Source organism: Piliocolobus tephrosceles, chromosome 4, assembly GCF_002776525.5.
Source record: "Piliocolobus tephrosceles isolate RC106 chromosome 4, ASM277652v3, whole genome shotgun sequence".
NCBI lineage: Eukaryota > Metazoa > Chordata > Mammalia > Primates > Cercopithecidae > Piliocolobus > Piliocolobus tephrosceles.
In genome coordinates, this window is record NC_045437.1 from 19,125,785 (window position 1) to 19,139,952 (window position 14,168).

The 14,168-nt window shown below is 35.5% G+C and overlaps 1 protein-coding gene across 9 annotated transcripts in view; it reads right to left on the minus strand.

The window, feature by feature from the left end:
- Positions 1-14,168, minus strand: part of CDH18 (cadherin 18) — a 1,101,027-nt gene that overhangs the window by 9,732 nt on the left and 1,077,127 nt on the right. For 5 of the 9 annotated variants that reach the window (XM_023218216.2, XM_023218208.2, XM_023218209.2 and 2 more), the window contains one exon: positions 6,616-6,867. In XM_023218216.2, coding sequence (XP_023073984.1) covers positions 6,616-6,867 — 252 coding nt within the window. The remainder of the gene's footprint in view (positions 1-6,615; positions 6,868-14,168) is intronic. The other 4 variants (XM_023218214.2, XM_023218213.2, XM_023218212.2 and 1 more) reach the window with 2 other exon arrangements.

Genomic DNA, 14,168 nt, shown 5'->3' on the forward strand with positions numbered 1-14,168 from the left:
TCTTTTATATTGAACTGGTTGGTGGTTGATGTCAAGGGAATTTACGTGCAGACACAACAGGAAATATGTAATCAATACTGCCATAGAGGTAGGCAGGTAATTTGCATCCTCCAATATTTGTGCAATTTTTCAATCTTTGCATATGTATCATATCCACTTAATGAAATACAGGGATAAACCTGGCTTTTTAATTATCATGGCACATGGCATATAGTTTCTTATCTCTCAAAAGTTAAAATAATTCAGATATATTATAATTCAAAATATAGAGACCATTTACGTTTGAACGTTGAAGGTTTACATCTACCTTTACCCCAGAAAAGGTAGTATTTGCTACCTTTCTGGATATTATTTGCTAGTATTCAGTGATTCCTAGACTTGTTACATACTTATTTAATAAAAGGATATAAATATATGAGATATATGTATATATAATGATCAAAATCTGAGTCACTTTTGAGTGAAAGGAGATGTTGTTTATAATTATGCCAGGACATCAGGACAAATGCAGACATAGGATCACTCTAGTTAAAGGTAAATTCAAATCAACTCAGAGAAAACATTGTACATTGTGTTCCTGATGAACTTATTTTCATTCCTGTTGGTTCCACAGATATTTCTGGAGCAGAGGGCACCAGGTAGATATTCCATAAGCAGTTCTCATGTGGACAAACAAAAAAATAATCTCTGTGAAAGTGGTAATGTGACATTGTGTTAAGTGAATTATCCTGAACAGTAATAGCCTCACTAGGAAAATAATTTTAAAATATTTTTTTAAAAATTAGCTTATGGTTACTAATAGCATCAAACTCCTAATTGTACTGGAGAATATTTCTTAATGTTTGAAAAACAAATGAAATGTTTCCAAAAAAATCCTAAGACCAAAGCATATTTTAAAAGAATGAGTGCAGATAATAATTATACATATAAATAGAGTCAAATCCTTATTTAAAACCTGACAGTCAAAAGAATGTATTCAAATGACCCTGATAATCTTTCAAACCATACACGTGGGCAAGGTACCTCTTCTTACAGTGGGTCATCCGGTAAAATACAATGTGAGATAACCAAAGCAATGTTACAAAAAAAAAAAAAAAAGATATATAACTTGTTTTTCTTTGTACAAAATAATAAATAATTTCTGATATAATCTGAAGCCAATTTTAGTTGTATAATTTGCATTGAAACTTGAATAAGCTGAAGTATTTTTTAGATGTCTTATTCTAAAATAAATATTTTATCTAAGAAAAAGAAAAAGTAAATTTCTTTTTCTTCTGTTCAAGTTTGAACAGAATTGTAAATGCCCTCAAGATTATCATTTTATATAATAAATTAGAATAAATTTATGGAGTTTTATGAATTAATTTTATCATCAAGTAATTCAAAGTTGGGGAAACATTTTTTGTATTTGTTTTCTCATAATATGTTTTTTCCTATATATTATGTATCATTCCAGTGCTTGGCATACTAAGTGGCTTTCAGTTTCCATAATATAAAATGTCATACAAAGTGGCTTTCAGTTTCCATAATATAAACTGTCATGCAACTTGCATTTGAACACATTCCATACTGAAACTCAACATACTCCTCCCTAAGTAGCTTGCATAGCAGAATCTTTTAAACCTCAATATCATTTGATTCTTTGTCATACCATCATATGTTGGCACCACATTTGGTAGAATTGAGGTGGTCTGAGTCAGGGAGGTTATTCTGATTAGCTTATGGAGTGTGACTTGCCACACTTGGGAGTGGCATCTCTCTCTGAAATCTTAGATTTTTTAACCAAGGGTAGCACACAAAACCATTTGAAATTGCTCAAATGAAAATCAGGCTGACCTTTTTCTCCTCACCAATTCCATCTTCTTCTCTTAGTTCACCATGCATTCACAACCACTCCATTCTGATCCTCATTTATCAGGAAATTTATATCCAATAATAGGGAGCAATCCATGCTTCACTTACAGTGGCCTCACTTAGGTCACCTGCTTATATGTGAGCTATGGACTGAAAGGGTAGCCGGAAGAGGTCCCAGTCAGATCCCAACTCAGTGACTTATGCCAAGTGTGATCAAGGTTTACCTTGCCAATTACTCTAGTCCCTCTGGCAAGAGATGGGATAAAGTTGGGAAATGAAAGTCAGGCCTCTGGGAGGGAGAGAGGACTTCAGGTACCTCTACTGTCATGGTAAATTCTGATTGCATCATAAAGGCTCACTCTAAATTCTCTTCCATCCATCATATGCAATAGACCTGAAAAAGGTAATCTCAACAGAAAGTAACCCAACTCATAATGTTCAAATCTATCATTTAAAGTTAGTCTCTTTGGTTGACAAGCACCATTCAACGTATTCATAGATGGATTCTGACCATGTTGTAAAATGTTGAACCATATGTAATCTTTAATAAACAAGAATAAGCATTTCAAAATTCTACAGAATGACTCTTAAGGTCCTTTCAACTGAAATGTCATTCTCACAGGTTTAGAAATTGAAACAAAGACTGAATGTGTGGCCTGAGATCACATAGTTATTGGCAAAACTAGACCTGGGTTTGTACAATCACAGTCATTTTCACAAACAAGAAGTTGAGAGGGAAAACATATTTAATATTAAAATCCTAGCTTTACAATTTGTTTAGGTGTGAGGGTTGAAAGTTAATTTAGAATTAGAAGTTCAAGAACAGAATTAGAAGTTCAAAAAGAAAGTTTTGCTACCTTTGGTTTTGCCAATATTTATGTTGAAAATCATCTCACAAATTAACTTCAATATTATTTTAAAATTACAGATGACTATATCCTGTATCCCTTGGCTACATACTTTCTGAATAACAATAAAAACTAATCAATGCCATGAAAAGCATACATTGCATAATAATATATAATTGTAGTTATAATATATGTTTTCACTAATTTTATTAGTTGAAACTCAAATATGCTTTTACAGCATCTTTTCACCAATTCCATCTTCTTCTCTTAGTCTACCATGTGTTCACATCAAATCTACTTTGATCCCCATTTATCTGGAAATGTATATCCAAGATTAGGGAGCAATCAATGCCTCACTTATGGCGGCCTCACCTAGGTCACCTGCTTATACCTGAGGTATGCACTGAAAGGGGAGCTGGTCCCAATCAGATCAGTGCTCAAATATGCTTTTAGAGCATATTTGAGTTTCAACTAATAAAAATGAAAAAGTAAACATATCATATAGTAACTTTATTAGTCTGGAGGGATATCATAAAATTTACAAATGTCCTATTATTTACCCCAAAAGAGAAAACATTTTCATAAAAACCAATTAAAATGAAGTATCGTTCCATGAAAACAAAATATTCTTTCAAATAATGCACCTCAAAATATACCTAGACATTTAACACGTTAATTACACTTTTGATCTTCATCTTAGTAAATGAAAATAGTTTTATGATGATAAATGAGCTCAAAATTTGAAGATAACATGCCTCACCTAAGTGATCTACTTTGAAGAGTAAGAACGCTGGAAGAACTCTCATTAAAATCCCTGCGTTCTATTCTCTATGACTTCAGTTAGGATCCTAGAGAGATCCAGGTTAATTGCTGTTGTGCAGCCTTGTTTTCTCTTTCTGGAGTGTTTGTGCTCTTTTTCTTTTTCTTTTCAAATACACACACACAAAAGAAGTATGTTAATATCCAAAGAAAATAGCAGTTCTGACCAATAAATATATAAAGTTTCTTTTTCTTCTTCTTTTTTTCTCTTTTTTGTTGAGATGGAGTCTGGCTCTGTTGTCCAGGCTGGAGTGCAGTGGCATGATCTCGGCTCACTGCAAGCTCTGCCTTCCGGGTTCACCCCATTCTCCTGCCTCAGCCTCCCAAGTAGCTGGGACTACAGGCGCCCACCACTACGTCCAGCTAATTTTTTGTATTTTTAGTAGTGACAGGGTTTCACTGTGTTGGCCGGGATGGTCTCGATCTCCTGACCTCATTATCCGCCCACCTCAGCCTCCCAGAGTGCTGGGATTACAGGCGTGAGCCACCGTGCCTGTCCATATAAAGTTTATAAAGGCTCTCTTCCTGACTTTCCTCTCCACCACACATTTACTGTATATATTTATTTGTTTTTATTTATCTACTTATTTTTGAGACAGAGTCTCACTCTGTCATCTGGGCTGAAGTGCAGTGGTGTGACCATGGCTCACTGCAGCCTCCAACTCCCAGGCTCAAGGGATCCACTCATCCCAGCCTCCCAAGTAGCTTGAACCACAGGTGTGTGCCACCATTACGAGCTAGAAATGACTTGATTGCAGTGAAATAGTTCTTGCTCTGGTGCACCAAACTTCCATGCTTCATGTTGCTAAGTGCAATTGAGCATTTCGGTGCTCAATTTATTGAACTTGTGAGCATCTTTTGACTTTGTTGACAAGATCTACTACACAGCATAATGCTCATTGATACCTTCTTTTCCCTTGATGTTTGCGACATTATATTTTCTTCCTATTCTCGCTTCTTCACTGTCCTCTGCTATCTCATCCTTTTTATTTAGCGATCACATTGTAGTTTCTCACTGCTCAACCCCAGTCCATTGTCTCTCTACATATATTCTCTTGCTGGGCAACTTCAATGAAGTGGACTTTCAATGTCATCTAGCTCAGGGTAGTTCAGTATCTATATTCAGCAAGATATAAGAAGTTGTATTTGATGTCATTCTAACTCATGCAGGTCTCTACATTGTCAAAGATCATTTTCCTGAGTCCATCAAAAGTACCTAGATAGTATTCACTTTTCCTCAGGTCTTTTGTAAGTATGCTACTCTGATACATACTATGTCGAAGGGAGACAAGGGCAGAGTTTTCCTAATTGGTTTGCAACAACTCCTCTTGTCATCAGGAGTTCTATTCTCCATTTCATTCACAGTCATCTTTTGCAAACTGAAGATTTTATAATGGGACTCTCTGGCTTTAAACTTTTCTTTACACTCCTAAAACAAAACTTACCGGCTTTGCCATGCCCCACAAATCTCTGGATGCTCTCACCCTTTCCTACAAATCCCTTCTCCTTTCCAGGCTTATTACGCTTTAATCCCCCCTCCATCTACACAAGCGATTTGTCTTCGACCCCAGGAACAAAACAAGGAACATATTTTTTGCAAGAATATCTCTTTCTCAGAAAAAGTCAATTATCTTTTCATGTATGCCAGTACCATGAAAGGAATAAAAAGCAGGCTGCTAAGAGAAAGAAAAAAGGGTTTGGACAGAGGTTCCCACTTTATGAAGCAGAAAGATTCCTTACATCCATCTTTCTTTTTATTACAATACAGATTTACTATCTTGTTTCAAAGAGCAATCCAGAGTTTATAGTTATACGAGCTCCTCATGCAGCTGTGAAAAGACTTAGAATATTACAACAGATAATGTAAAATTAGAGAAAGTGTTTTATTTTTAATGAACTGTAATGAAAAATTCAAATAAAAAAGTAGTAGTATTATTATTTTTTTTAGATGGAGTCTTGCTTTGTTGCCCAGGCTGGAGTGCAGTGGTGTGATCTTGGCTCACTGCCAGCTCTGCCTCCCCGGTTCACGCCATTCTCCTGCCTTAGCCTCCCGAGTAGCTGGGACTACAGGCGCCCCCCACCATGCCTGGCTAATTTGTGTGTATTTTCAGTAGAGACGGGGTTTCACTATGTTAGCCAGGATAGTCTCAATCTTCTGACCTCGTGATCTGCCCGCCTCAACCTCCCAAAGTGCTGGGATTACAGGCGTGAGCCATTGTGCCCAGCCAAAATTATTGTTTTTAAGGGAATATAATTAAATTTAATAAAATTTAATAGCCCCTTAAGACCAAAAAATATTCAGTACGTTAACAACTAACATTAATGATTAACTAATTATTGTGAACTAGTAGAAGTTTCTACAAGATATATATTTTTTATTTGGTTTTCAGATTCGTTTTGCTTTCTGATTTATTCATTTATGTATTTAAGGTGTGCAACATGATGATGTTTTCCCAATAATAGTTTTCACTATTATTCAATAATGAAATGCTTAGTGTAGTCGAGCAAATCAATGTATCTGTCATCTCACATAGTTACACTCCTTTTTCACGTGGAGGGGAGAAAGCACCTAAAGTTTACTGTCTTTGCAAATTTCCAGTACAACACAATATTATTATTAACTAAAGTCCTTTTGTTGTATATTTGATCTCTACATTTACTCACCCTGTGGCCATATGACCCTCACCCTCATCCTGAATGAATGGGTGACCTCCTCTGACCTCAGAAGCTAAGTGGGATGGGGTCCTGGTCGGATTCATTTAGAATGATGCCACATAGGTTCTTGCAAAAAAAATGTGAAACGCTCTTTCAAGATGGGATTCTGAATATTTAAATATGAATTCTTTCTAAAATATACACTTTCAAAAGCTATTTCTTTCCGATTTTATCCTTCTTCTGTTATTTCAGTTCTTGAAACACATTTGAATCTAACTATTTTGATATTAATGATAGTATAGAGAAAATTAATTCATAGGAAATTGGAGCAGCTGTTTCCTTACCCACATTATGTATGCCTAATCCTTAAATTTTGTCAAAATGATTTCCTCTCATTCAGAATTGCCATCATACAAACTTAGGGTTTAGAATGACTTACCCAGGAGAATGAGAACACAGAGAAGAATAGCGATTAAGGCTCCTGTACTCAAACCAGCCGAGGACAGGAAGGCTTCTGCATGGCAGGTCCGCACACGCCCATCTCTCTCGCATGCACAAACCCTGATGGTGAGGGTGCTGCTGCTGCTGAGAGAGGGGATTCCACCATCAGAGATCATAATGGGCAGATAATACACATCCTGAACAGTTCGACTAAATCTCCTCCGCCTTGTCAGAATGCTGGCTGTGTTATCTATGACAGACATAAGCAAAACAAAATATTCTTAGTCAAGCCGCCATTCAAGATTCACATTTCCTTTAGTGGATAAAATGGGGATGTGTATCTTTCTTATTTCAGTTTATGAAGTGGACAAGGGAATACGAAGGGGCAATTATTAAAGAGAAGCTAATATTGGTTCTCTAATGAGAAACTTATTTAGAAAAATTAATACAGCCACACTAAAGATGAAGGAAAATAGTGGGAAGACAAAGGAGGAGGAAGAAATGAACATTTTGGACATTGACCTAATAGCTACAAGATTTAAAGGGATGCAGATGGCCTGAAGTCATACACTTAGGGTCCTATGCTTTGAAGCGAGCCAATGAGACTTTCCCCAAACCTAGAGGCTCTGGATATATGTGACAGGACCACAAATCTGTATTTTTAGCAAACTATTGAGGTGAAGTTGATGCATAAAATAGGTATAAGAACTAATGGTTTAGACAATATTTCTATGGAGACAGTAGATCAAGCAATAATTTTTTTTTAGACTTAGCTGTGATTTGAAGCACTATTGTTTGACCATGGGGAAGTGAATGATGAATAAAATAGCTAATCATCTTTTTTAAAACGTGTTTATTAAATGCAATGTACTATAATAAATGCCTGCATGATATATTGTGTTCAATCTATAACCTTATGAGGGACAGGATGCTAAATTCTTTAATTTATAGCTGAAAAAAATTTTATTATAAATACTAATTTAAAAGTAAATAACCCTAGTCCCAGAGTGTTAGTTTTCCAAAATCACAAAGCTAGTAAATGATAAGGATAAAACCTCTATTCTAGAACCCTGCTCAACACCACACTGGCACTTTGCCTCATCTCCAATTCATTGCCAAATGGTATTGATGTCCTCAGTGCATATAGTACATGTTTCATTGTACTGTTATTCCTCATCCCTGAATGCATAGCTGAAAACCCACATGGTTCACACTTGGATGTACTGTTCAGATCCCTTCATAAAATTACCTGTTGCCCTAGCTATAGATTGCCATCTGCCCCCATGTCACATTCTTCTGGAATAGCATATAACTAATGATTCATTGCTGAAAGGTTACAAATGTTGGCCTGTCCCCCTTCCTATACTACTGACAATACTGATGGACAACTTTAGCTCCAGAGCTTTTCCAGGGGGTCAGCCATTAAGAGACATTAAGAGTGAATGGCAGCTCCATTTGTCACTCTACCCAGTCCTTCTTCCTTCTCCTGCGATCTACAGATGTTGATCCCAATGGCACACTCCCCTACACCTGCACTCCAAATGCCAGTTCAACTCCAGGGAACTCAACATGCAGCTACATCTACGAGTTAATTATTTTGCACTAAAATGTAAGTGGATCATTAGACAATTACAATGAGGGCTTCTTTTTCTCTTATCAATGTCTTTTATTCTGAAAATTGAAACTGTATTTTATATAGCTATGTTTACAATAGTCACAGTGCAATATCCTAAAATGATATTTATTGTACATTGCTAAATTAATATAATGAGAACGCTAATTTTTTAAATATTCGATGTACTACACATAATAAAACACAATAAAATATGCATATACATACATATATGATTGAGTTACTAAAAATCAGAAATAAATAATCCAATGAGAAATTGAAGATTTTTCTTACCCAGAGAAAGAGGAATTTTTAAAAATGACATCAGCTGTCTATTCTTAAACATGTTATAGGATAGAGGAAGAAGATGTGGAGAAATTATATCATGTGTATTATATAATAATTTATCAGTCACATTTACTTTCCCAGAAAACCCGACCTTTGTGGAAGCAGATCTATCAGTTGTAGGATGATGCATCATAATTAAGAGAAGTCTTTAGTCTACGGGAAATGTGTGAGATAAGTATTCACAGGCACAAACATGTCTGACAATCTCACAGCTGCTCCTCTGAAGAAGAGATGTGAGACACTGGTCTCTGAATCTCAGGAAACACGAATAATAACATGTGAAATGACATAACATGTGGTGTAGATGGTGGCTGTTTCATGACTAAGGCCTAGCATACATCTCATATTAATAATCTCGAAGTGTGCTATTTTCAGGAAAACTATTGGAAATGCAATCAGAAACAAGACAAATGCCAGAATAGGTTTCTAGTGCATTTTAAGTCCTGAAATAGAAATCTCTTAAGATGTAAAGACATAAAAATGTTCATTCTTTTTTTTTTTCCAGTTACAGTTTTGACTTTGGAAAAGAAAGGATGATTCAGGAGGCAAAGAGCTTCCCAGCTAGAAAAGCTTAGCACAGCAGAATAATGAGCTCTTGACAAGGGATATTCTATACCTCACAAGAATGGCAAAAAGTATACCTGGCAGAAGGCTCACTGAACTTGAAAAATAAAATTTTGAACACTAAGGAAGAATATGAAAGGAAGAAGAAATATATATATATTATATAGAAATATACATTATATACAAATATATATTATATAGAAATATACACACATACTATATATACACATACACACAAACACAACACACCATACACACAAATACACACATGTACATATATATGTGTATATATTAGACACAATAAAATATGTCTTGCTGAAACTGCAAAATTAAGCAACAAGACCGATAACAAATCTCTAACACGAAATACAATGGTTAAAAAATGAATGAGGGCTGGGTGCGGTGGATCACGCCTGTAGTTCCAGCCCTTTGGGAAGCCAAGGTGGGTGGATCACCTGAGGTCAGGAGTTCAACACCAGCCTGGCCAACATGGTAAAACCCCATCTCTACTAAAAAATACAAAAATTAGCCGGGCATGGTGGCAGGAGCCTATAATCTCAGCTACTTGGGAGGCTGAGGCAGGAGAATTGCTGGAACCCGGGAGGGAGAGGTTGCAGAGAGCCGAGATCACGCCATTGTATTCCAGCCCAGTCTGTCAACAGTGAAACTCTGTCTCTAAGTAGATAAATAAATATAGAAAGTCTCGAATGGCATCCAAATCAATAAGAAAAATTAATATAGGCTGAATAATGAGAAAACATAGCAGGATAGAACATCCGTGGATGAGAAGTGCTAACTGTCAATGTCAGTCTCTAATAATGTGCACCATAGCTGGGTTCTTAATTCTAACTTTCTATAGCTAGGATGAAGACAGCAGATTATAGAACATTTGGAAGCCAAGCTAGTAAAGCTAATGTATTAGATTAAGATTCAAGGAGATTTTGTATAGCTAGAACAAAGAAATTTAACAATGAGACATGAAATAAAGATGCATATTAGAGGGTAGACTTTGGAAAGTATTACATAGGGAGGATCTTGAATAGCAGCTTTATTTTAAAATACAGAAAGATGATTGACAGGTAAATAGGTACACAGGTAAATGATAGATTAGATAGATAAATATAGACATATAGCAATAAGTCTGTAGAGCTGTCAAACAAGTTAAACAATCTGAAAGCATTCAATAAAGATAAGAAATTTCTGCTTCTCTTTATTGAAAGGACTGCTGCACTGGAGTACTGTGCATAGGTTTGGGTTCACTACATTAAAAGTGAAATTTTAAACCAATAATATGTGTTTAGAAGACTTTGGGACATTAAAAATATAGTTTGGAAAATATTTCACATGAAGAATTAACAGAATGTAATATCTTTTTCATTATAACCAATATGTTCTTAGTATTTCCATAAAACATACCCTTAATTTAATGCAGAAATAGTTTTGCATATATTTTATATTTAAAAATAGATGGCAATGCATTATTTATTTTGTTATATGATCACATTTCTTGTTCAAAAAGGATATGGACACAAATAGGAGGAAGCAGTGAGGTTGTCACACACATATATAATATCAGACTCAGGCCTACAGTCTAATAATACCCTGTGATTATTGTGAAATAATTGAAATTTCATTCCTTTGAAAAGCAATCATAATAATATAAATAATTGCTTCATCTTTCGAGCAATAAATGTTCCAAAGATGTTTATAATTGATAGTAATTTTGTGGGGCTTTTTCACAAAAGTATTTTGTCATAAAATGTATTGTTAAGTAGTTATGCATTCAATTTCTGTATTTCTACATGTTGCAGAATATGGTAGCAGAATACAAGTCACATTTTTCTGTAGATCAGATGTCATTTTCTTTTCTTTACCTTTGTTTTTTTTTTTTTTTTTTTGAAATGGACTCTCATGCTCTGTCCCCCAGGCTGGAGTGCAGTGGCACAATCTCGACTCTCTGCAAGCTCTGCCTCCTGGGTTCACGCCATTCTCCTGCCTCAGCCTCCCGAGTAGCTGGGACTACAGGCGCCCACCACCACACGCCCAGCTAATTTTTGTATTTTCAATAGAGATGGGGTTTCACTGTGTTAGCCAGGATGGTCTCGATCTCCTGACCTCATTATCTGCCCACCTCAGCCTCCCAAAGTGCTGGGATTACAGGCGTGAGCCACTGCGCCCAGCCTAGATGTCATTTTCTTTAGCTACTATTAGGTGCCTTATTTTTTTTTTTTGTTCAATAGTTTGAAAGACCTTGCAGGATAGACTTTAACTTATGTGCCACTGTAGTAAACTATGATACAGTTTAAATTAAAATAAGGCATGCTTTTAAAATAAGTTTTGGGGCAAAAATAAATTCTATTTTTTCAGTCGAAAATTATCTTATAGCTTAGAAAATAGTAAAAAGTATGCGCTTTTGGGAACTGAAATTATTAGACACCTGTATACTCTCAGTTATATCAGCACATTCCTTTTTTGATAATGCAGGCAAAGATACATTTTATTTCAAGCATAGCCTGCAAGATCATTAAAGTAATATTTCCAAATCTATCAGAACAGCAGAAACATTTGAAATCCTCAGATGTGGATCTCTAATTAGACCAAAAAAAATTTTAATGTCTATGAAGAGAAAGCTGGGAAATACAACCCAACTTCCACCAGACAAATAAATAGGCATGGTTTCATATTGTTTCTGAGTTTTTTTCAGTCTTGCAGCAGAAATAGAATCTATTCATAATTTAATCATTATCAGAGCACATGCATCAAACAATGGTGTTTTGCATTCCCACAAAGCACCCTTTCCATAATCGGTACTTGATGAATGATTTGAACTACACTCAGCAGGAACTTGTCTTCTGTTACAGTTTTATTATACTGACATGTAGAAAGAAATTGAAAGCAAAATGAACTAATTTATCTTGTAATATTTCAGCAGCATGATCTCTTTATGCTCTCTAATGAAAGTTTATTTCTTCCTATTCCCTGATTTCCCCTTCTTTGAATCCTACAGTGGCTTAATCTCCATTTTCGGACTCTGGATTCTGCTTGTTCATCTAAGTTTGCAAACATCCTTGTGGCCTCACTTGTCTTTCTGCCAAACTACAAATGCGTGATCCAATATGTCATTATGTTCTGATTTGCACCCTGGAATGTCATCCCTTTGACCATCTGCCACACTCCTTACTACATGATAATCTTAAAATCCTGGATAAATACAATGTCCATTGTCTATTTCTGCTTTGGATTCACAAAACATGCTGATACAAATTATAATCATCTTAACTGATTCCACCTAGTATATTAAAATAAATGTATTTATTTTATAATCTCCGAGGAGATTATTAATCAATCTGTTAGCATTTGTCCTTTTTTTTTTTTTTTTTTTTTTTTTTTTTTTTTTTTTTTTGAGACTGGGTCTCTCTCTGTCACCCAGGCTGGAGTGCAATGGTGCAATCTTGCCTCACTGCAACCTCCACCTCCCGGGTTCAAGCGATTTTCCTGCCTCAGCCTCCAAAGTAGCTGGGACTACAGGCACCCGCCACCACACCTGGCGAACTTTTTGTATTTTTAGTCGAGATAGGGTTTCACCATATTGGCCAGGTTGGTCTCAAACTCGTGACCTTATGATCTGCCCCCCTTGGCCTTCCAGAGTGCTGGGATTACAGGCGTGAGCCACTGCGCCTGGCCAATATTCGTTCTTTCTTCAGATGCTACACAGTAGCTCTTCTAAATTTCTTTTGTCCTTTTTCTTCTGAGCTGTTTTTGCACTCTCTGCACGAAAACATCTCTTTCTGCAAAGAAGCTGCCATCTATTACCAAGATTTTAAAAAGCATATGTTAAATTGTTCAATCTTTCTTTGCCATTACATCTGTATATTCGAGACTGTATTTTGGACTTTACAAAATAAGCACAAATACACATAAAACAACTATGTGATTCTTGAAGAATATCAGGAAATCTGCTTATGAATGACACAAATTTGTCTAAGTGTTAATTTAGAAAGGAGGGAAATAAAGAAGAAAAAAGGAGCTTTTAAAATAAAGTCCAAGCCAAAATGCAAAATAATTCATAAAAACATAACAATAATATAATAACTGCAGAAGGAGAGATAAGAACAACTGTTTTAAAAATCAAATAGGAATATGAACTCCAAGAGAAAACTTCTACCTGTTATTTATCACAAACCTTTAATAAACAGTATTTTTTTTTTAGTAGAGAATGAATTAGTTAAAGCAGAAAATACTATGTTTGGAGTCACTAGATTTATAAACACTAAAAAAAACTGTAAGCATAAATCCTTAGATAGTTTTAACAAGTAAATGTATCATTCTATTTTTAAAATAGTTTTTTTCACCTGCATTAATGTACAGGGTAGAATTAAAGCAGATGAATGGAACCTACATTTTCACAGAAGGAAAGCAAGGGACATGCAATGATAAAATTAGTTTTATATATATATACACACATACATATACACACACATATATATACATATATATATATGTATTATTATTATTATTATTTTTTGGAGATAGAGTCTTGCTCTGTCACCAGGCTGGAGTGCTGGAGTACAGTGGTGCGATCTTGGCTCACTGCAACCTTCACCTCCCGGGTTCAAGTGATTCTCCTGCTTCAGCCTCCCAAGTAGCTGGGACTACAAGCGCACGCCACCATGCCCAGCTAATTTTTGTAGTTTTAGTAGAGACAGGGTTTCACCATGTTGGCCAGGACGGTATCAATCTCTTGACCTTGTGATCCACCCACCTTAGCCTCCCAAAGTGCTGGGATTATAGGCAAGAGCCACCATACCCAGTCAAAATTAGCAATATTTTTGTTTTATTTTTCTACTTCTATTTTTTTGCTTAGTGAATTTGAGTCAGTTTTCTTTCATTGTGAGTGGGAGTAAAAAGGTGAGAGGTGGTGTGGGCTGGCAAATCCATAAGGGGAGAAATAATTTCATATATATATATATATGTAAAACAACAATGTTTATATGTTTTACATATATATATATATATATATATATATA